This window comes from Furipterus horrens, unplaced genomic scaffold (genome assembly GCF_987537825.1).
Source record: "Furipterus horrens unplaced genomic scaffold, mFurHor1.1.pri manual_scaffold_3, whole genome shotgun sequence".
Classification (NCBI taxonomy): domain Eukaryota; kingdom Metazoa; phylum Chordata; class Mammalia; order Chiroptera; family Furipteridae; genus Furipterus; species Furipterus horrens.
This window is the reverse complement of record NW_028327173.1, coordinates 90,747,522-90,768,612: the sequence shown is the minus strand read 5'-3', so window position 1 is coordinate 90,768,612 and position 21,091 is coordinate 90,747,522. Positions and strand designations below refer to the sequence as shown.

Genomic DNA, 21,091 nt, shown 5'->3' with positions numbered 1-21,091 from the left:
AGGAGATGGAGGAGGTTATAATAATAATAACATTTATTGGGAATTTATTTTGTGCCAGGCATTGTACAAAGTGCTTTGCAGGTATTAATCTTTAAATCACCACAACCACCTTAAAAGATGGATATTTCATTGCCATTTTACAGAAAAGGAACTTCAGAGAAGTGGCAGAGCCAGAATTTGAACTCAATTCTGTTTGGTTCCAAAGTCTTATCTACTGTACCCAGAGTTCTTTGATCAATGAGCAATTAGGTAAGGGGCGGTAGCAGCTACCCCAGAACTACCGAAACAAAATTTGGAGTTGGAACCCAGAATCTGCATTTTTAACAGCTGCCTTAATGTGGGAGAAGCATTCAACCTCACTGTATAAAATAAGCATACTAAGGTTTTTCAGTAGTTCAAAGACAATAAGAACACCAGCTTAGAGAAAATTTAGATTGCAGGTACAAAAGAAAATGAGTAAGAAAAGTGCCTAGCAGTCAGAGAATAATGAAGGGCTTTCAAAATACTGTAATTATGCTTTCTAGAGGATGATGCTAAAGCTGGGAAATGAAAGTAAGACTAGAAAAGTTAGAAGCCAGACCCAACAACTTGCAATTAACTGAATTTACCTTTTATTTATTTATTCATCTATATTTTGCTTTTTTGCCTTTGGGCTTGTTATTTCCTCTGCTAGAAAACTCGAAAATCCATCTTCACCCCACCCAACTTGGCTAATATCTCTTCATTTCAGGTCTGTGGACAAATGTGTGCCTCCTCTGGGAAGTCCTTCCTGGCTACCTCCATCCCCAGGTGTCCCACATGTGTGCTGCACCTCCTTCCATCCTATCATTTATAGGCCCTATATTGTAAATGCTGGTTTATGTTCCTTCTTCAGCACTAGCCCGGAGACCCTTGAGGTTAAGGACTTTGCGGAAGGGGAGGTGAGAGAAAATGAGAGATTAAGAGCTGGGTCTTAAAACCACTGGATGGACATAGGAGGTGAAGGAGCCACTGCTAAGTTGCACAGTGTTTGTATTTTGAAGACTTGTTGAGAGTACAGCATGAACTTCATGGGGTTCGCCAAACGGTAGCAGTCTGACATATGGCAGCCCCTCCCTCAGATTTCTCTTCATAACCAGAACAATTAAAAGCACCCTAGCAAATCTGTCCCTTCAATAGTTACATGCATTTTATCTTAGCCCATATAACAACTGGTTGAAATTCTGTAAACACAAAAGATCAGATTTTTTTTTCTTCACATAGGCACAAATGAGCCTGATAAGTGATTTGGGGAAATTACTTAACTCTAATCCTGTTTCTTAATTTGTTGGAAAGAAATGATTAAACCCTTCCTCCAAATTGCTATGGTGACCAAATGTGGCAATGCATGTACCTCAACATGCTTTACAAACTACTGGTGGAAATAATACAAATAATATATTTATAGGACCACTATTAACATTACTCGGCAACTGCACCCTCTTTCCCCAACCTTTCTAAATCACAACACATTCCAGCAGATTTAGGGAGGAATAATAAGAGTTTAGCTCTAACTTTCAGGCACCTTCCTGTCTGGGCAGTATCTGTCCCTGTCTAGCGTGGAGGTAGCGGCCTCCTTCAGGTTCACATCCCCAGTTACACTACAGGGGCCTCAATGCAACTACCCGCTGGATAGACTCAGCTTCCCCGACGCCCTTTGATGACGACAGAACCAGTGCCTGAAAAAGGGGCAGATCAAGTTTGCGCAGGCGCAGCGCGGGCACGGGTGGGCGGAGCTGGTCGGAATGAGTGGCGGAGGGACGGAGATCCCTGTGGGCTGTGAGGCCGCCGCACCGGGCGGCGGCGGCGGCGGCGGCGGCAGCAGCAGCAAGAAGAGGGACTCGCTAGGGGCCGCGGGCTCGCCGGCTCACCTCATTATCAAGGGTACGGAGTGGTAGCGATACAGCGCTGGTGGATGCCGGGGCAGCCCCACCTCCCAGGCGGTGCCCTCTGACCTGGGGCGGTGCCTCGGGCCGCCCCCCCAGCTCCCTGCGGCCTAGCATTTGGATGTGTGGGGGGGGCCAGGGGTGGTCGTGGGTCGTGACCGTGCCCCCTATTTCTCTGCGCCAGGGGCCTTTTAGTAACTACAAAATCCGTCTCTCACTTTCTTAAGGAAAAAACAAAAAACACCATTTAGGACGTGAACCTTAGGGCGGCCTCACCCCACTGCCCCTTCAATCCGGGGATCTCGGCGCGGGGCCTCTAGATGCGGCCTCGCGACCTACCTGAAATGCAAAGCACCTCGAGACTGGGAGTAGGGAAGGCCTGCGCCTCTCAGCAGGGCGCTTAGAAGTTGTGCGATTTTAGGTCGTTCGCTTTACCCACTGCAGCCCTGTCTGCCCAGGAGTAAGTGAGATAATGAGAAAGCGTTTTGAAACACTGAGGCTCCATAGACGTGTGCGGATGTCCCTTTGCCCTGTGTTCCTTGAGCTAGGAGAAGGTTACGACCCATATAAAACCTGGATTCTCACAGAACCAGAATTGAGTTCGGTTTCCAAAGCGCCCAGCAACCCTATTTCCTGCAACAAGACCTTGGCCATTTGCTCATCGCCAGTCTTCTTAATCCCAGCCCTACCCCTCTCAGCCCTACCGCATGGCAGGTTGAAGAAGCGCTTGGAGGAGCCCAGAGCCCTTCAACACCAGCCAGGGAAGGGCACCAGCACCGCTCGGGTGCCCCCTTTGTCATTTTAACTTGACCTGTTAGGATTGTAGCAGCCCCAACGCGGCTGCCCGAGGCTGCTTTTAGACTTCAGGTTGTCTCTCCAAGCTACAACAATCAGTGTGGAAGGGGTGCTTGGGTGTTAGAGCTAAATATAATTGTTTATATGTGTAATCTTAGTGAACTAATTTTATTTTTTAGTTGTGGTAAAATACACGTGACAAAATTTATCTTAACCATCAGTGGCATTAGTACATTCACATCATTGTGCAACTGTCATCACCATCCATTTCTGTATCTTTTTCATCTTCCCAAACTGCACTTCGGTACCCACTAAACACACCCCCAGCCCCTGGCTACCACCATTCTATTTTGTCTGAATGGGACTACTCTAGGTACTTTATATAAGTGTAATTACATGGTGTTTATCCTTTTGTGATGGACGTATTTCACTTAACATTCTCAAGGTGCATCCATGTTGTAACATGTCAGAATTTCTTTTTTAAAGCTAAGTAATATTCTGTTGTGTGTGTATACAGACAGATGCATACAACATATACACGCACCACATCTTGTGTATCCATTTATCTGAGAATAATGCTGTCATGAACATGGGTATGTAAATATCTGTTTGCATCTCTGCTCTCAGTGTTTTTGAGTATATGCCCAAAATGGGAATTGCTGGATCAAAGATAATTCTATTTTTTAGTTTTTTGAGCAGTCACCATACTTGTTTTCCATAGAGGCTGTATTCTATTACACTCTCACTAGCAGTGAACAGGATTTGTTTCTCACATCCTTACCAAGACTTATTTCCTGTTTCCTTGCCAGTCCCTCCTAATGGGTATGAGGTAGTATCTTTTAGTTTTGGTTTGCATTTCTCTAGTGAATAGTGACATTTCAGCGTCTTTTTATGTGCTTATTAGCCATTTGTATAGCTTCTTTGGAGAAATGTCTATTCAAGTCCTTTGCCCATTTTAAAATCAAATAATACAAGGTTTTTTTGTTTTGTTTTGTTTTGAGTTGTAGGAGTTCTTTATATATTCTAGATACCAGCCCCTTTTCAGATAAATTATTTGCATATATTTTTTCCCATTCCATGAGTTGCCTTTTCGCTCTGTTGGTTGTATCCTTTGATGTACAGAAGTTTTTAATTCTAATGTATTTTTAAAAAAAAGATAACGGGATTTTTTAAAAAGGTTTTTTGTTTTTAATTTTATTTATTTATTTATTTGTTTATTTATTTTTTAGAGAGAAGGGAAAGGAGAAAGAGAGGGAGAGAAACATCACTGTGTGGTTGCCTCTCACTCGCGCCCCCAACTGGGGACCTGATGTGCAACCTAATCACGTGCCCTGACTGGGAATCGAACCAGCGACACTTGGCTCGCAGGCCAATGCTCAATCCACTGAGCCACAGCAGCCAGGGCTCGAGGGGATTTTTTAAAGTTAATCCAAAACTGAGTTGTAATTGAAAATATGTCTAGAATGTCCTTGACTTTTTCAATGGAACCATTCTCTTCATTCAGGAAAATCAATTTTTAATTCATCTAATTTGAAGATTGTCAAATGTGACCAGAAATCTGTTTAATCTTACTGCCAGAGACTAGTGAAAGGGAAACATATAAATGATTTCAGTATTAATACCCTGGGTCTTTGAGAGTTTCTGGCCTATGGGTGGGTGTTAGAGGTGGGGACTGGGAGCCAGGAGGGGCTTTCTGGAGGACGGAGTGTCTGATCTCAGAGTCTCAAGGAATCGTATATTAGCAGTTAAGAAAAGAAGGCAAAGTTATCTAGAACTTCATTTGAAACAGCATGAGCAAAGGCATATCTGGGAAACTATATGTGTTGTTATGGTGGGACTCTTAAGAAAGGTGGCATTTGGTGGGTATCAGACCATACGAGACTTTTTGCCTTTGTAAGGAAATTAGACTTTTTCTTCAATGACAAGAAACTATCCAATAATAAGTATGAGAATCATGTGGTTAGATTTGTATTTTTAAATAGAGCACTCAGGCAGATAGTAGTTGATCTTCATCTTATGGGTTGCATATTTGTGAATTTGCCTATTTTTAAGATAAATTCATAACTCCAAAATCAATATTGGTGGTGCTTTCATAGTCATTCCCACACAGGCAGGGTAGAGAAAAATTTGAGTTGCCCTGTGCATACATTCCTAGTTGTGATTGAACAACGCGACACTGTCCTTTTTGTTTTCTCTCTCATACTATAAACAAGTGTACTTTTTGCTTTCTGTTTAGTGCCATGTTTTGCACAGTTTTGTACTTTTTGTTGGTGATTTTCCTGTTTAAAGTGGTTTTCAGGTGTAGTGCTGAAGTGGCCCTGAGCACAAGAAGGCTATGTGATGTGCTTTAGGGTATTAGAGAAGTTTGTTTCAGGTGTGAGTTACAGTGCTGTTTGCTGTGAGTTCAATGGTAATCAGTAATCCAGGAAAAAAAAGAAAATTCACCAATCTGTGTGTGAGGCCACTTCAGAAAGTGCCAAGGTAACATTTATGGTGTGTGATGAAGCAGTGGAAAAGCAGCTAAGTTTATGGATTTATGAGATGATGACCAATAGAGAAAGCGTAGTGGACAGCACTGTTGTGAAGTTTAAAGCCAAAGAAATTTGTAGTCAGTTACCAACGGTCAGTAAAATGATAAACCCTTCTGTTAGTGCTGACTGGAACTATCAAAGGTGGTACAGTGTGAAAAATGTTAGCCTTTCAGTGAGGCAGGTTCTGCAGATCAGGAGGCTGTGGAGGAACTTTAAAATACTCGCTAAGTGTTTAATATTGGAAGAGCAGATCTTCAACCCGAAGGCTGGTGTGTTTTATAAGGAACTTGGTAAACCCATATGACACAAATGAAGGTTTGGTTGACAAAAATGTGACAAGAGGCTTGCAGAAACCTATCCTGTATTTCTTTTAAGAGCATAGTTCAGTATTCTCTAGTTCAGTGTTTGTGGCAACTTTATAAACATAACTACTTGCAAGTAATGAGAACTGACTATGTGGAGTGCATTATAGAGAGGTCTGGTGAACTGTTATGTAGTCCAAGTGAGACGAGCAGGGATGGAAAAGGGAATGATTTGGTAAGTCGTGAGGAAGAACAACATCTATATGGTGACACCAAGGGTATTATCAGGAAAAATTGCTGTGCAGTAAATTGTTCCTTAAGATACACAAAGCTCCACGTATTACATTAAAGGCCTCCAAATTTAGGGCCAGAGTTGGGGGAAGCATCTTTTTTAGATAATGAGAGATTTCCAATGTACTGTGTTCCTCCTTGTTCCATAGTTGTATAGCATATTGATCTTTCATTAAAGTGATTAGCCTATCTTTGGTATGAAGGGATATTTGTCTAACTCCAACAGTAGAGTATGAACTTCTGGAGAACAGCAGGTATCTTTGTCTTTATATTAAACAACAAAAGAATACTTCCCATGTACAGTAGCTGTGTGAAACTCTGTAGCTTACAGTAATTTAATTATTTGTAGAGAATTTATTTGTAATCATTGGGATTCCTACAAAATCAGAATTGTTATTATAATGTGCTTGTTTTGTTTTTATATGTTATAACAAAACTAATTAGTGGCTTAAATTCTACAGTAATGTGTATTTCAGAATCTCCCCCCGATCTTTACTATCTTAAATTCTGGAGCACAGTCTTGGTTTTAGAAGTGATCATTATCCACCTCTAAACAGAACTGAATTCTCTCTCCAAAGGTTAAGTAAATCCCCATTATATCAGGCCACAGAAACAGATATCCCAAAATCAACAAAGCTTAATGACTTCTTAGTCACATAGAAAAATATATGTCAACTCATATATGCACTATGGGCAGTGTAAATACTTTGGTCTCTGAGATACTTGCAGGACAATATAGTAAGTGGTGTGATGAAAGTGTATGTCCTGAGTTCTTAGAGACACTCCTAGGAGGAAGCTGCATAGAATTAATGAAAATTTTAAGGAAGTATGATGTCCAAGCAGTTTTGAAGGAAGAACCCAGGGATTAGGGAGCTGAGGAATGGTTCCAGGTGGTGATAATATTTTGAATGAGACAGCATGGTGTGTTTGGAAAACTGCAAATAGTTCAAAATTGCTGACAGGTGGGAGATTAAGCTGGAGCCAGATCATGGTGGCCCTTAGGTGGCTTTTAAGGAGCCTTGGACTTGAGCCTATTAGCCACACCTTGGTGTTTGTTGAGATATGGAGATACTCTTAGCAAATAGGTTCTCTTGTCAAATAAGGCCCGTAAATTTCTGCATAGCATAGCCCTCACTTAGGCATTCGTAATTTGTGTTTGTATTCTGTAGGCTCCCAGAAGGTTAGAGGTAAAAGAACCTGTTACTTCATTTTATCTGTTTCCCAAACTGAACTAAGTAGAATTTTTTTTAAATGAACTGTTGTCTTCTTAGAGAACTGTTCTAGTTAAATAACCATTGGAGACTTTAAGCAAAAGTAATACTTTTATTTATATATTTTTACTTAGCATACTTCCAATGATGTATCCTAATAAAACACATTAAAATAGAGGATTGAAATGTGTCCCACTGGATGTCTGCAAAAGTAAGACATTTGAGGAACAGATTATACCAATGAGTGAACATAAATGGTACTGTTTGAGGGTTTACCCCTTATTTGGGGGTTTAACTCCTCCAGGAATTTTGAAGTTTGCCTCTTAAAACTATATAGTTGTTATTAAGCGGAATGAATAGAGTGACTCTCCCAAAGCAGTTAAAATTCAGAACTTTTTTCTTTAATGATGACTTTTTCAGACTTATCGAAAAGTATAGAGACTTATAATGAACACTCGCCACCCATCTAAATAAATAAAACATTAAAAGACACTGAGTATCTTGCTCTAATTGCATTACTCTTCCTTTTCTAAAGGTAACCACTGTCTTAAATTTGGTATTTGTTGTTCTCGTACATTTCTTTATAGTTTTATTGTTTCTGTAAGTATCTCAAAAGTAAGTGTCCTTTTGTATATTTTTAAAGTTTATATAAATAACTTTATCCTACTGAAACCTTTTTTGTGTATAATATATTTGTGGAATTTGTCCATGTTAATAAATGTAACTAGTGTATTTATTTTACTTGCTGATTTATAGTATTCCATCATGAATATGTTTAGGCTGTTCCCATTTTTCTTTTAACATTACACTCATTTTGTAAGTGTCTCTTTCATTTGGGTAAGAGTTTTTCTAGAGTACATAGTAGGCATGAAATTGCTAGGCATACATGTCTTCAGCTTTATTAGAGATTGCCAAATTGCTCTCAAAAGTATTTGTATCAATTTACTGACAGTGGATGAGAAGATTTCCTTTCAATTCATCGTCTAAACTAGATTTTAACCTTCGTATATTTATGGGAAACATGAAGAGTGAAACAGGCTAGAGATTGTGCCGTTTAACATGGATTAACCTTGAATTTTATTTTGTCTTTATAGATCTGGGAGAAATTCATTCAAGGCTGTTAGATCATAGACCAGTTATTCAAGGTGAAATCCGTTATTTTGTGAAAGAATTTGAAGTGAGTATTTAAAACTTATTTTGTATAAATACTGCCCTAATTGTTAGTGTGTTCATATATGGAAGGGACATTTTCTAGTTTTAAAATTTCTGATTTTATGTGTTCATGAAATCTACAAAGTATAAAACTCATTAAGAGTTATTACTATTAAGGGAAGGAGCACAAAACTAGGCAGCAGGTGACTTGGGCTCCAGTTCTGTTGCCTCCTCTGGCATATTTAATGTCTGTCAGTCTCAGCTTTTTCATCTCTACAATGAGTTATAGCAAAAAAAAAAAAAAAAAAAAAACACCTTAAAAAGACCAATTGGCCTTTTCCAGACCCATTTTCTATATTTTTTTTTCTCAGTTGGGGCATCAGCACTCAAATTAAAACATGAGAATCATCCTTAGATATCCTTTCACCTTTAGAGCCCATATTCAGTGAGCAGGCCTTCTAGATGATCTCTCATAAATCTCTATCCCTTCTGACTTGGGTGCCTGCTTTATCAACCCAATCAAATTCAATCTTTATCCCACTGCTGGAGTGTTCTACGTTATATCACTTTTTAAAACCCTTTGATAATGTTTGCCATCAGCAAGATAAAGTCCTAGTATCATTCTGTGGCCCGTTCCCTACTTTTCTAGCTTTAACTATCTGCCACTCCACCCCAGCATGCTATGTTCCAGCAACACTGATGCTCCAGCCTGCCATCCTGTTTCATATTACTGTTGTTTTGCACACACATAATTGGTTCACTGTACATGAAACAGTAACATCTCAAGTTACTGTTGGATAGATGGTAAATGGTGTTACACGAACAATTTTGTGATGATGTGTAAGTTAGGGTTCTATTTTCAAATGAAACTCCAAGCAAGAAGTATAAACCTGCCAAAAGGAGAGAACCTTTTCATAAACCATTTAAAACTTCATAAAGCCTGTGGTATGGAGCACTAAAGATTGAGGGACAGAGCTGCAGCATTAGATACCTTTTTTGAGTTCAACAGACTCTGTTACTCGAAATCTGCCTAATACCTACCTCGAGGGTTGTTGTGAAGATTGAAGGTGTGTTTATGTGCATGCATGTGTGTACGTGTATATCTTAGAATATTGTCTGGTTCCTAAGAAGCTGTTAGCTGTCTTCTTCATTGTTGTTGTGGGATAACAATAATGTGAGACACTCAGAAAATTATTCAGAGACTATTCTCTTATGTGTAAAGATTATTACCAATTCCTTAGTGAGATTAAAGTAAAATAGTGAGGAATAAAGTCTGGCTGTGTTCTCCACTCAGAGTCACTCAAAGCTAAGATCAGGATGTTTGCCAGACTGTTCTTATTTGAGGCTCTGAGTTCTCTTCCTAATTCACATGATTGTGGCAGGACTCAGTTCTTTGCTGTGGTAGAACACAGTTCCTGGCTTGCCGTCAGCCAGGGCTCCCTCTCTGCTCCTAGAGGCCACTCACATTCTCGGCCACAGGGCCCCTTCCATCTTTAAAGCTGTGAATGGAGCCTCCGTTACACAGAATCCCTCTTGTGCTTGTGGAGAGGAGCCCGGTCCCTGTAAAGGACTCAGCTTATTAAGTCAAACCCACTGAGGATAATCTCCCTTTTTTAACTCATCTGATTTCGGACCTAAAGTATATCTTCAGAGTATCTTCATAGCAGCATGTAGACTAGGGTTTGGTTCAATAATTGCGAGAGGGTCTCTGTACACTAGGGGTGGGATCTTGGTGGCCATCTTAGAGTCCTGCCTACCATAAACTCTTATAACTATCTAATAGTTTTTTTGTTATCTCCTTGTGTATTACCTGTCTTCCTTCATTAGAATATAGGTACCATGAGAATAGGGACTTACCTTTTTTATTTTCTGTTGTATTCAGAATGCCTAAAATAACATCTGGTGCATTGTAGGTACTTAATATGATTCAAAAAAATGGGTTACAAGACTTGGACTAAAATGGGTTTTTGATATTCAGTGATGTCATAAATCATCTTTTTCATTGGTCATTTTTTTGCCAGTCTGGTTAATTTGAAATATTGAATAGTTATTATTTAAAAAATGTTTTTAAAATATACCTTTAAAGATCTACTCTATATTAAAAGAAGCACAGAATTTTGTAGTAATGGTGGATTCTCTAATTGAGTTTCCCTACTTCATAGAAACAGCCCAGAGTGTGAAAAGCCATGCAGCTAAGTAGTACCTGAGTTATCCCTAGAATGCAAGTGTCATTATACTTATCTCAGTGTTCTTTAAATATTGTAGATATTTTCTGTGAAACTGAGTCTTGAATGGAAGGCAAAAGAAGTGTTACATTTATGCTGCTGAATATGTTCTATTTAATAGCTCACTTCCTTTTGAAGCTAATACCTCTTTTTTTGTTTTTATATCCTCAAGGACATTTTTTCATTGCTTTTAGAGAGAGAGGAAGGGAGTGAGGAAGGGAAAGAGAAAAACATCGATGTGAGAAAGAAACATCGCTTGGTTGCCTCCTGTACTCCTGTACACGCCCAGACCAGGGATCATTTGCACCCAGACAGAAAAACAAACCCACAGCCTAGATATGTGCCCTGATCAGGAATCTGAACCTGCAGCTCTTTGGTTTTGGGACAGTGCTCCAACCAACTGAGCTGCACTGGCCAGGGTGCCAACCTCTTTTAATTACGATGAAGATAGTTGCTAGGAGCATGTGTCTAAAAGGAGAGAAATTATAGTCTGCCCTCTGTTTCTGTGGGTTCTGCACCTGTGGATTGAAAATGTTCAGTAAAAAAAGTTGCATTGTTGTTGCTATGTATTATAGTTAGGCCTAAAATGGTTGTGTTTATACTGAACATGTACAGACTTTTTTTCTTATTGTTATTCCCTAAACAATACAGAATTACAGCTGTTAATAAGCACTTACATTGTATTATTATTTTAGGTAATCAGAGATAATATAAAGTATATGGATGGCTGTGTATAGATTATATGCAAATACTATGCCATTTCATGTAAGGGACTTGAGCATCTTTGGATTTTGGTATCTGCACAGGGTCCTGGAATTAAATTAGTCCTCTGCTATGCTAAGGAAAACTGTGTCTGCATTCTGGATTGTTAAGCCCTCAAAAATCTTTTTGGAGAGGAGGCTGTGTTGAAGAGTAGAATAAACATGGGCCTTGGAGCTTGACATATCCAAGTTAAGTCCTGGCACTCTTCTCACTAGTTACGATTACTTGCTTTACTGAGGCTTAGTTTCTTTATTCTCAAAATGGGAACAATATGTACTGCAGAGGTTTTATGAGGATGAAACGAAATATTTTTAAAAATCGCTGATACATAGGTATTTGACAGATGTTGGTCACTTGTTAAGAGAAAATGGTAGCAGGTACAATGAAATAAAAATTCATTAGTTCAGAATTTGCAATCATTTTTATGAATTTGGGTTCAATTTTTCATGTCTTAGGGAAAATGGGGATTCACTAAGCAAGTGTCATAAGCATTATCTGAGGAATATGTTTACTGAAGAATAAAATTTTCACACTAGGTATGATAGATACAAGCTTATATAATGTCTTAAACACTGATTTTGTGTGAGACAATCTCCGGAACTAATGCGTGAAGCAAGGCATTCTTATATTATCTTTGAAAAATGGTCTCTGAAGGGCTCAAAATATTTTGTCAGCTAACTTTGAGCTATTATCTTCAACTAAATATAATATAATATTTTTTTATTTCGTTGAAATGTACCTGATCCAGTCTTTTCACACAGTGATCTCCCCAGTTGGTCTTCTTGAAGGTTTGGTGGAGAGAAGCTGAAAGCATTTTAGATTTTAGAGTTAAAAGGATATGTACATTATTTACAGTTCTTTTCTATTCATGGTTGAAACAATAACATCCTCTAATTAGTCCAAGTGGTCTTCACCCAGAATTGCATGATTGGACAGAGAGGGAAGGTGGAGCAGAGTTATCCATACATCTTCTTTATACCATTTAATTGAAGTTCACTGTAATAAAAACTGGCTAGTATTTAAAACCGAAGTTGTTTATAGCTTATATATTTAAAAAAGTTAACATATATGGCAACAATCATCTTTTTCTTTGTAAAATTTTATTTCTAAAAGAACAGAATAAATGCCACATGGTGGCAGCATTACTTAAAATATTGAAGTTCTAATACCCTATATATTGTTTTCAGCTTTCTTTTTTTGTGGTTGCTAATATTTATGGACATTGGCTGTCTTTCTTCTCACTTATAAAGCCTCTTATTCCCTTTATTCCAGTGACCACTGTGAACAGAGATCCCAGTGGTGCCCTTTCAGTGAGCATTGATTTGGTAGTGTCAGTAGGTAGAGGCATTGTCTTCTGCACCATTGTCTTTCTAGCTTAAGGAGATATCATGGCCTCTTTCATGTAGAACAGAGGAGAGACCATGTTAGTCAGCATTTATGAAGTGCTTACTTATGGAGTACATGTTCCTGTACAAGTTTCATATTTTATTTTTAGTGAATTTTGTTCTTTGAATGCTGTAATGAATATTTATTGAGTACCTAGGAATATCAGTAAGGAATGTGTTTAGTTACTAGTAACAGATACTGAAAAATAGTAGCTTTAACAAGGGCTTATTTTTCTCTCACAATACCCAGAGCCCAAGGCTGGTATGATGGCTCAATAACAGCATCATTTTTTTTTTTTCCTGATTCTTTCCTTCTGCCTTCCTAGGGTGTTGCTCTTATCCTTATGTTTGACAGGGTGACTTTGGGAGCACCAGCCTTGATATCTGCATTTCATGTAGCAAAAAAGACGGCAGGTGAGAAACATCTAGCAGCCTCTGTTATTGGACTCAGGTAATGCTAGGAAAAAGAGAGGAGAATAGATCAAGGACAATCTGTCGCACTAGATATGTAAAAATAAAAATGAAACAGTCTCTACCTCCAGGAAACTTATAATCTAGGGAGAAAAGAGACATTAAACAAAGAGTTTTAAGGGTGGAATTATTATAAAATAAGCACAAAGTACTTGAGTCCACAGAGGAGGAACCAACTCTCAGCAGAGCTGAGAGGAAAATTTTCATAAAGGAAGTGATGTTTGAGCTGAGAAAGAAAAAACATGTTATCCAGATAGGAAAAAATTAGAGGCAAAAAAGTGTTCAAACAAGTATAGTAATTATAGGAGTTGGGGAGGATTGTATTGATGAGTTTGAATGTTAATTGAATTTATCAAGAGAAACCCCTTAGGAGGCAGGACAGATCAGAATTTCACTTGACATCCTGACTTCTCATTTTTAGTTAGATTATTATAGTAACTATCAGATGATTAAATATCAGTATAAAGTCTGTCCTATGTAGCAGGTAATATATGCACAATATGGTTTAAATCTGGAGGACTGATCAATTTTGTAACTGAAAGAAAAATTTTTAATTCTTCATTTCTCATTTTTTTCTAATACTACCAAATTAAAATGTTTATATAAGTATTATAGTAGCTGTACTAATATTATTAATAATTGCTAACATTTTTAAGTGCTTAGTTGTGGGCACTGTTTTAAGTACATTACATGAGCACTTGTTATTACTTTCAACCTCAGAAAAATTAACTGCATATGAAATTTTTAGGGGTGTTACACAGTGGAAACCAAGTTTCATTAGTGCTGATCTTCTGAGAATTTTCACCCCATAAATAACATGAATATACAAATATGCTAGTTTATATTTTCCTTTTGTAATAGGTGTCAGTAGTATGCCTTAGTCAAAAATATCAATATAAAAACAAGCCCTGGACAGGTGGCTCAGTTGGTTGGAGTGTCATCCCATACACCAAAAAAAGTTGTGGGTTCGATCCCAGTCAGGGCACATACCTAGGTTGCGGATTCAATTCCCGGTTAGGGCACTCACTGGAGGCAACTGATTGATGTTTCTCTCTCTCTTTCTCCCTTCCTCCTTCTCTAAAATCAACAAATACATCCTCTGGTGAGGATTAAAAAAAAAATAGGCACATACCAGATGGTAAGTTTAAAGGCAGTGACTGTTTTGACATCTTGTCTCCTGTAACACTGTTGTTGGGCCTGTTTGTTTTTTAATTATTGTCATCAATAGGCTGAGAGGTGAGGGTTCAAATTCACTTACTACAATGTGTGACTGACAACCAGTTTGCCTGCTATAAGTAATAACTTTTTAAATAAATTGTTCTTAAGTTTAGGAGGTCATAGACTCCTTGGAGAATTTTTTCTCCCAGAAAAATAGAGGACATATATATTCAGTTTGAGTGCAATTTCAAAAGGATTCTGAAGCCTAAAGCCCATTCTTGGACCCCAGAGTAAGACCTGGACTCTGAATGGAGCTGTAGAACTCCCCTCTCTGTTCTTTGTCTTCTATATGAATTGAGACATCCTTCTTTTGCATCCTAATAAAGAAATTAATCTACTGTAAGGGATGAAATAATCTTTAGCTTTGATTCTTTCAAATTCCAGTGCCATCTGGAGAAGACGGCAGTAGCTGTGGTATAGTGTTTTATTTTTCCTCCTCAAATCTGTTTATAAAAATAGAACTAGGATAGCAAAACCAAGCAACATCCATAAAACCAGGGGGAAAGTTATTCACAAAATACAAAATAACCACATTCCCAAAAGCTGAAAAGCTTCTGTGGTATAGAAACTTCAGGGTGAAGAGAGGAGAAGGCAGATGGTCTTGTGAAGCCTTGAGTGCTAAAAAACCTCAAAATTACCACCAGTTACCTTTGGAAAGCTTGATGGGCTGCTCTGAGAACAGCAACAGAAACTGGGAAGGGACTTCACTGCTTCCAATTTAGGAGTGAGTGGTAGCAAACCACAGTGAAGTCCCCTGGAGTTGAAGCAAGCAATCTGTGAGTTTGAAATTCACAAACCCTTTCCAGAACAAGGTCCTGCACTCTGGAGAAACTAGGAAATTGAATACTTTCTGAAACAGCCAAATGGGAGTTTTAGAACTTTCAAGTTAGAAAGGCATGTCCTGACCACGCCTCCCTTCTAAAGATAGAGGAAAACTAAATTTCAGTTTCTAAGCAAGAGTCAAATCCCACACAAAGTTATTAGAGGATGAAGAACACAATAATGTCCTTCAGGGCAATGAAAGTAAGAAAAATATGACCACACACACACACACACACACACAGACATACACGAAAACTATAACCTAATGTTTTTGAGTGAGCTTGAGGATGTAAGAAAATTATAGAAGCAAGGAAAGAATGACGTAAGTCAGAATTAGAAAAACTCATAAATGATTCGATAAAATAGAAGTAGAGAAAATAAAAGGTAAAGTGAAAAATATCAGGAAAAAAAATTTCAAAGTATTTTAGAACTGAAAACTAGAAGGAACACAAGGATGACTAAACACAATGAATTAAATGAAATTAAAAATGAAGCTTAAAATTTGAAAGACAAAGATATAAAAAATAAAGATATAAAAAAATTCAACAGAAAATAGTAGTTATGATGATAAATACAGAAGATCCAATATATGCATAGTAATGAGCCACTAGAGAAGAAAATCAAAGCAATGTAATAGAACAAATGTAAAAACTAGAATTCAAGAAAACTTTCCTGAAATAAAAATATTAATGACACTTTATTGAAGAGTGCACTGCATTTAGGGGAAATTAACCCAGAACAGCCAACACTGAGATATTTTTAAAATAAATCTGTTGGACTTCATAGGAAAAAAACTCTTTGGGCAACCCAACAAAATGGTTAAGTTCTTTACTAGTGGAAAAAAAAACTGATTATTAACAGATTTACCTGTCTTATGCCAGAACACAGTGGAGTAATAGCCAGGGGTTTTCTATCTAGCCAAACTGACTCTCAGATATAGGGAGCACAGATACACTGTTAGAGTCATGCAAGGACTCTGGGAATATTTTTCACATGAGCCTTACCTGGGGGATCTATTATGTAATCAACAGAATGAGTTATAGACAACCAAAATGATTGGAGAGACTTTTACCTAATGGCAATTTGTAAGTATTAAGTATATATTTACTTAAAGAACTAAGACTAAACTATGGTTTTAGGGGAGACAGTATGTCACAGCTCTGTTCTGACAATATAGATATAATCTATCAAAAATGGAAGGGGGGGTGAAAGGTAGCATATCCTCATTTGTTGCCTGATAAATATTAACTGGGAGTAAAAGGATACTACGGAGGTCACTCTATACCGCAGTTCACTTATCGCAGCCTCACTGTATCGTGGGATTTTTAAAAATATTATATTATTTATTGCAGATTTTTCGCTATATCCCAGGATTTAGCGGTAATGTGTACGTATGTTGTTAAAGTTACGTAGGTTTAAGAGTGTAGAATAAATGTAAGGTTCCTACTTTGCAGGGGGGGGGGTGATTCTAGAACGTAATACCCGTCATAAGTGAAGGAGTACTGTATTTCAAATTGGGTCCTGAGGGAAACGGAAAGGCTAGAGAAGGAACAGAAATCACCTATTAACCTTGCTATTGTCGGCAATTAGTAGACAATAGCCAAAAAACTGGAGAGCATAAACATAATCATGAGAGCAAAAATGTCAACTTTTCTAAATACTAGAATAAATAGACCACCTGACCACATAAAGGTTATATACATTATGTTTATGGTTATGAATCACTTATAAAGTGAGATAAGTTTGTATATCATATTTCTGTTTAAGAAGGAAAGAATTGAAAATATACATGTATACTTATACATATTTATATACATTTTATATATGCATGTGTGTATACATACACATATGTGTGGATGTATGTGGATGCATATCCTTAAACTTAAAAAAAATGGTGGCGTAAAAAAATTTAAATGATTACCTAAAGAGAGTGATAGAGGGAATAGGATGTAAAGGATAGATAGAGATAGAAGCTAGACTTTTTTGAATATATAATTTTTAGAGATATAATTTTGGAGCCATATCAATATTCTCCATAATTAAAAGAAAATTAAATTTTAATGATCAATTTTTTTCCAAATCAAGTAAAAATATGTAATAAAGCAAATCTATATATGTTGGCATTGTCATGCAGAAAGAAATTATTCCAAGTAACTTTATATTCTTTTTTCTTTTTAAATCCTTACTTAAGGATATTTTTTTGAGACAGACAGAGACAGACAGACAGACAGACAGACATTGATATAAGAGAGAAACACCGATTGTTTACCTTCAATACGGGCCTGACCAGCATGCCCTGATGGGGAAATGAACTGGCAGCCTTCAGTTTCTGGGATGATGCTCTCACCAACTGAGCCACACAGGCCAGAGCTATTGCAAGTAACTTGAAAACAGTGATTTAACTGTACATCCCTTGTGGAGTGTCCCTTCAGAACAAAAAAACCAAGAACAAACAAAAAAACTTTTCACTAATCATTTTGTCGAGGCTAGTATTAGTATTGTTATTTGATTGAATTGATGATAAAGCAAATGAGTGATTATGTTTCTGATTTGGAAGAGATAAGACAGAGGAGGGTAATTAAAAACCTGTAGTCCTAAAATTAAGTTTGACTATGAGTATGAACTTAAAATGTGTCTTTTCTTTAAAAAAAAACAAAAACCCTATTTCCTAGCCTTGTCCACTGAAAAGCCTAAAACTAATGATCAGCCCAGTAGCAGCTGGCACCCCTCCTGCTCGATCTCTAAATACTATTTTAAAATACTGGTGCTATTTAGAGACCTACTAATTCCAAGTCTGGGCCAGGAAATGTACAAGATGAGCCTGGAGCATCAGGTCATATCAGAAAGCAAAGAAACTACTAAAGAACACTGGAGTTTTGTCTGAAGCATTCCAGAGCCAACTTGAATAGGTGCTTGCTTACTGGACAAAGACAGGGCAATTTAAGCACCAGTAAGGAGAAATACTGTAATGGCTGAAAACTTCAAATATTTTTAATTTTTGAGTTACAGAAATACGTAAAAACGAAAACTTTCAGAGAACATTAGGGAACCAAATCACTGTTTTAGGGAAATGATCAAGTGTTTTATTTTACCTTTCATATGTGAGCAATCTTCAGAGTAACCAAATAGTCAATGAGGGGAAATTTCTCTTTAAGGAGGCTTTTCTGCTGATAAATGAAGAAAGAATGCTAGCAAAATCCTGTCACAAGTACACAACCCACCTCTGAAATGTTCTTTTTGAACGAAAAATAAAATCCTGAATCTGATCAAGCCTCTGGTTCTAACTACTAATTTATAAGAAAGAGAAGAGACAAAGGAATATGTTTAATTACACCATAGAGATTCATTCAGCAAAAAGCAGACTGTGAGAAACTGCAGAACAAATGACTCAGCTTTTTTTTGTCCCCATGAATTGCAAGGGGGTGGGGGTGATGGAGGACAAATTTATAGATTAAAAAAATATTTAAGAAACATATTAACCAAATGCAATGTAAGAATCTTATTTAAATTTTGCTTTAAACAAACTGAAGGATAAAAACATTTATGGGACATTTGAGAAGATACTACCATGATTTTTAATGATATTAAAGTTTTTTTGAGTGTGTATATGAGAGAGAGATAAGAGACGTGGTCTTATTGTATCTTTTCAAAAGAAGTTTTTGTTTTTAAAGGTAGATGCTGAAATATTTATAGTTGAAATGATATATCACTTGGGATTTTCTTCAAAAGAATCTAGGATGTGGGTAGGGAGATGTATGGTGTTATATAGGGAATAAAATCAGCCATGAGTTGAGAATTTTTGAAGCTTGATAGGTATATGAGAGGATTCATTGTTTTATTTTCTCAAAACTTTTATATAAGTTTTAAATTTTTTTATTATGGAAAAATAGGAAGAGTAAAAATCTGCTCACAGCTGCTCCATAAGAATGGCTCAAAACAAAACAAAACAAAAACCCTGGCAAGATAATTAACTTGTTAATTCCTTAAATCAAGTTTGCCACTTTTCTCTTTTTAAATAAACATTTTGTTTTGCGTTGATTTTAGATTTTAGTAAATTTGCGAAGATGGTGCAGAGAGTTCTTGTATACTCTTCCCCATTTTCTCTCATTATTAATGTCTTACATTACCATGCTACATTGGTAAAAACTAAGAAACCGACATTGATACATTACTCTTAATGAAACATCAGACATCATTTGGATTTCATCAGTTTTTCTATTACAGTCCTCTTTTCTGTTCCAGGATCTAATCCAAGATACCACATTGCATTTAATTGTCATGTCTCTCTAGTCTTTGGTTTGTGACAGTTTCTTAGTCTTCTCTTGTTTTTCCTAATCTTGACAGCATATGGGTGCTCTGGTGATTAGTGTGTTGTTATGGCAAAAGAATACAGAGCAGAATCATCAAAGGGAACAAGTGCATGGGAGGAGTCTGGGTGAAACCAGGCAGGAGCTTCCACGAGTCCTCTCCCAATGGAGTCACACAGTATGTGCTTCATTCCCTCAGCAGTGGGCTGTAACAAGTCCTGTAGGGTGTCATCTACCAGGGAAGCTTGCCTCAGTCTAGGAGTCCAAGGTTTTTATTGGGAATTGGTCAGGTAGGCAATCTCTGCCTAGCTTGTATCCGAATCCCAGATGCCCGGAAGGACAGAAGTCTCTTGTCATGTATAGAAAGTTGTATACCGTGTAAGGAACTGTAGACTGGTCAAGTTCTCAGCCCACAGACAAAGGCCTGTCTTGCAAGCAGGCCTTTCGAAGGATAATAATCTTAGGCCTTCAGTGTTAACTCTTTTCTGCACAGGGAAGTATCTACATATTATCTTTACTTCATATTTTTATTTGAGAAAAATGAAATCAGGTTTTATAATATAGAGTATAAGTAATATGATAAGGATGAAAAATGAAATTTAAAATCAAATCAAGGGCCTCTTTTTTTTGTTCTTTTACTATTTTTCATGCCCATTTAAAAATATTGCTGTAAAAATATTACTCATATTGCAACTTTCAACTTGTGAAGCATTTCATAATTTTAAAAAATGCCTCCAGATTGTGACCTCATTTATTGCCAAATAATTAGAAGAAGGCTGTGTAAATTTTAGTAATAAGTAATAATATAACAATCAAAACCTGGGTGGAAATCCCAGAAAGTAATTACTAATTTAAGACACAATATGTACTAGTCACTTAACTTTCTTTTAATAGGAAAAACGTGGTCTTCGAGAATTGCGAGTTCTTGAGAATTGGAAGAATGTGATCCATGAAACAAATGAACATACTCTTCCCAAATGTAGAGAAACAATGCAAGACAACTTAAACCAAGTTCTCCAGAGATGTAAGACAGCTGTTTTTTAAAAATATATATATTGCTTTATTTCAAATAAGTGCTATGCCAAAATATATCTCCCTGAGTATTCTGGTGGGAGGTAGAGAGAGAGAATTCCTAACCAGAACATATTAGAGGGATGCCCTGTTGTAGAGAAAGCAGTTATCTAGTGATGAATGTGTGTTGCCATTGATGTTAAGAGCATTTATCACCAACATGAGATGTCTGCATCTACAGTGCACAAGATTATCCTTTTAGGATATGAGAAAATTGAAGCATTTTTTACCTTTAAAAAATTTAATCCATTAGAAAATTTTCAATAACCAAGAATTAGGATCTGAAATAAAACTTTTTCATATAGGATACTAGAGTTTTGGTTGGGTTTTTTTTAACCTTTTTCAAAAATAATCCAGCCATACACATTAGTATTTTATCGCTTATTTTCATTAAGCAAACTATTTTAATTTGAAGATATAGTTGGTTAAAAAGAATATTTATTAGACATAGCAAATCGTAACATAAAAGGAGCTTTATTAGTAACTGATTTTAAAATTTGAAGTATATCAGAAATGCAAGGCTTCTCCTTGAGTCTATATTGACACAATTCAGCTTGTCCAAGGAGAATCCTGATAAATAATGATGGATTACTGAAGTGCAAAATAAAAAAATATCTTTCTGGGGAACAAAAAGAAAAAACTGG

General features: G+C 37.0%; 1 protein-coding gene across 1 annotated transcript in view; it reads left to right on the top strand.

The window, feature by feature from the left end:
• Positions 1–1,738: 1,738 nt before the first annotated feature.
• BLOC1S5 (biogenesis of lysosomal organelles complex 1 subunit 5) overlaps positions 1,739–21,091 on the top strand; it is a 40,699-nt gene continuing 21,346 nt past the window's right edge. The window contains exons 1-3 of the mRNA XM_090271768.1: positions 1,739–1,902; positions 8,129–8,211; positions 20,271–20,400. Of these exons, the coding sequence (XP_090127894.1) occupies positions 1,764–1,902; positions 8,129–8,211; positions 20,271–20,400 (352 nt within the window). The 5' untranslated portion in view covers positions 1,739–1,763. The remainder of the gene's footprint in view (positions 1,903–8,128; positions 8,212–20,270; positions 20,401–21,091) is intronic.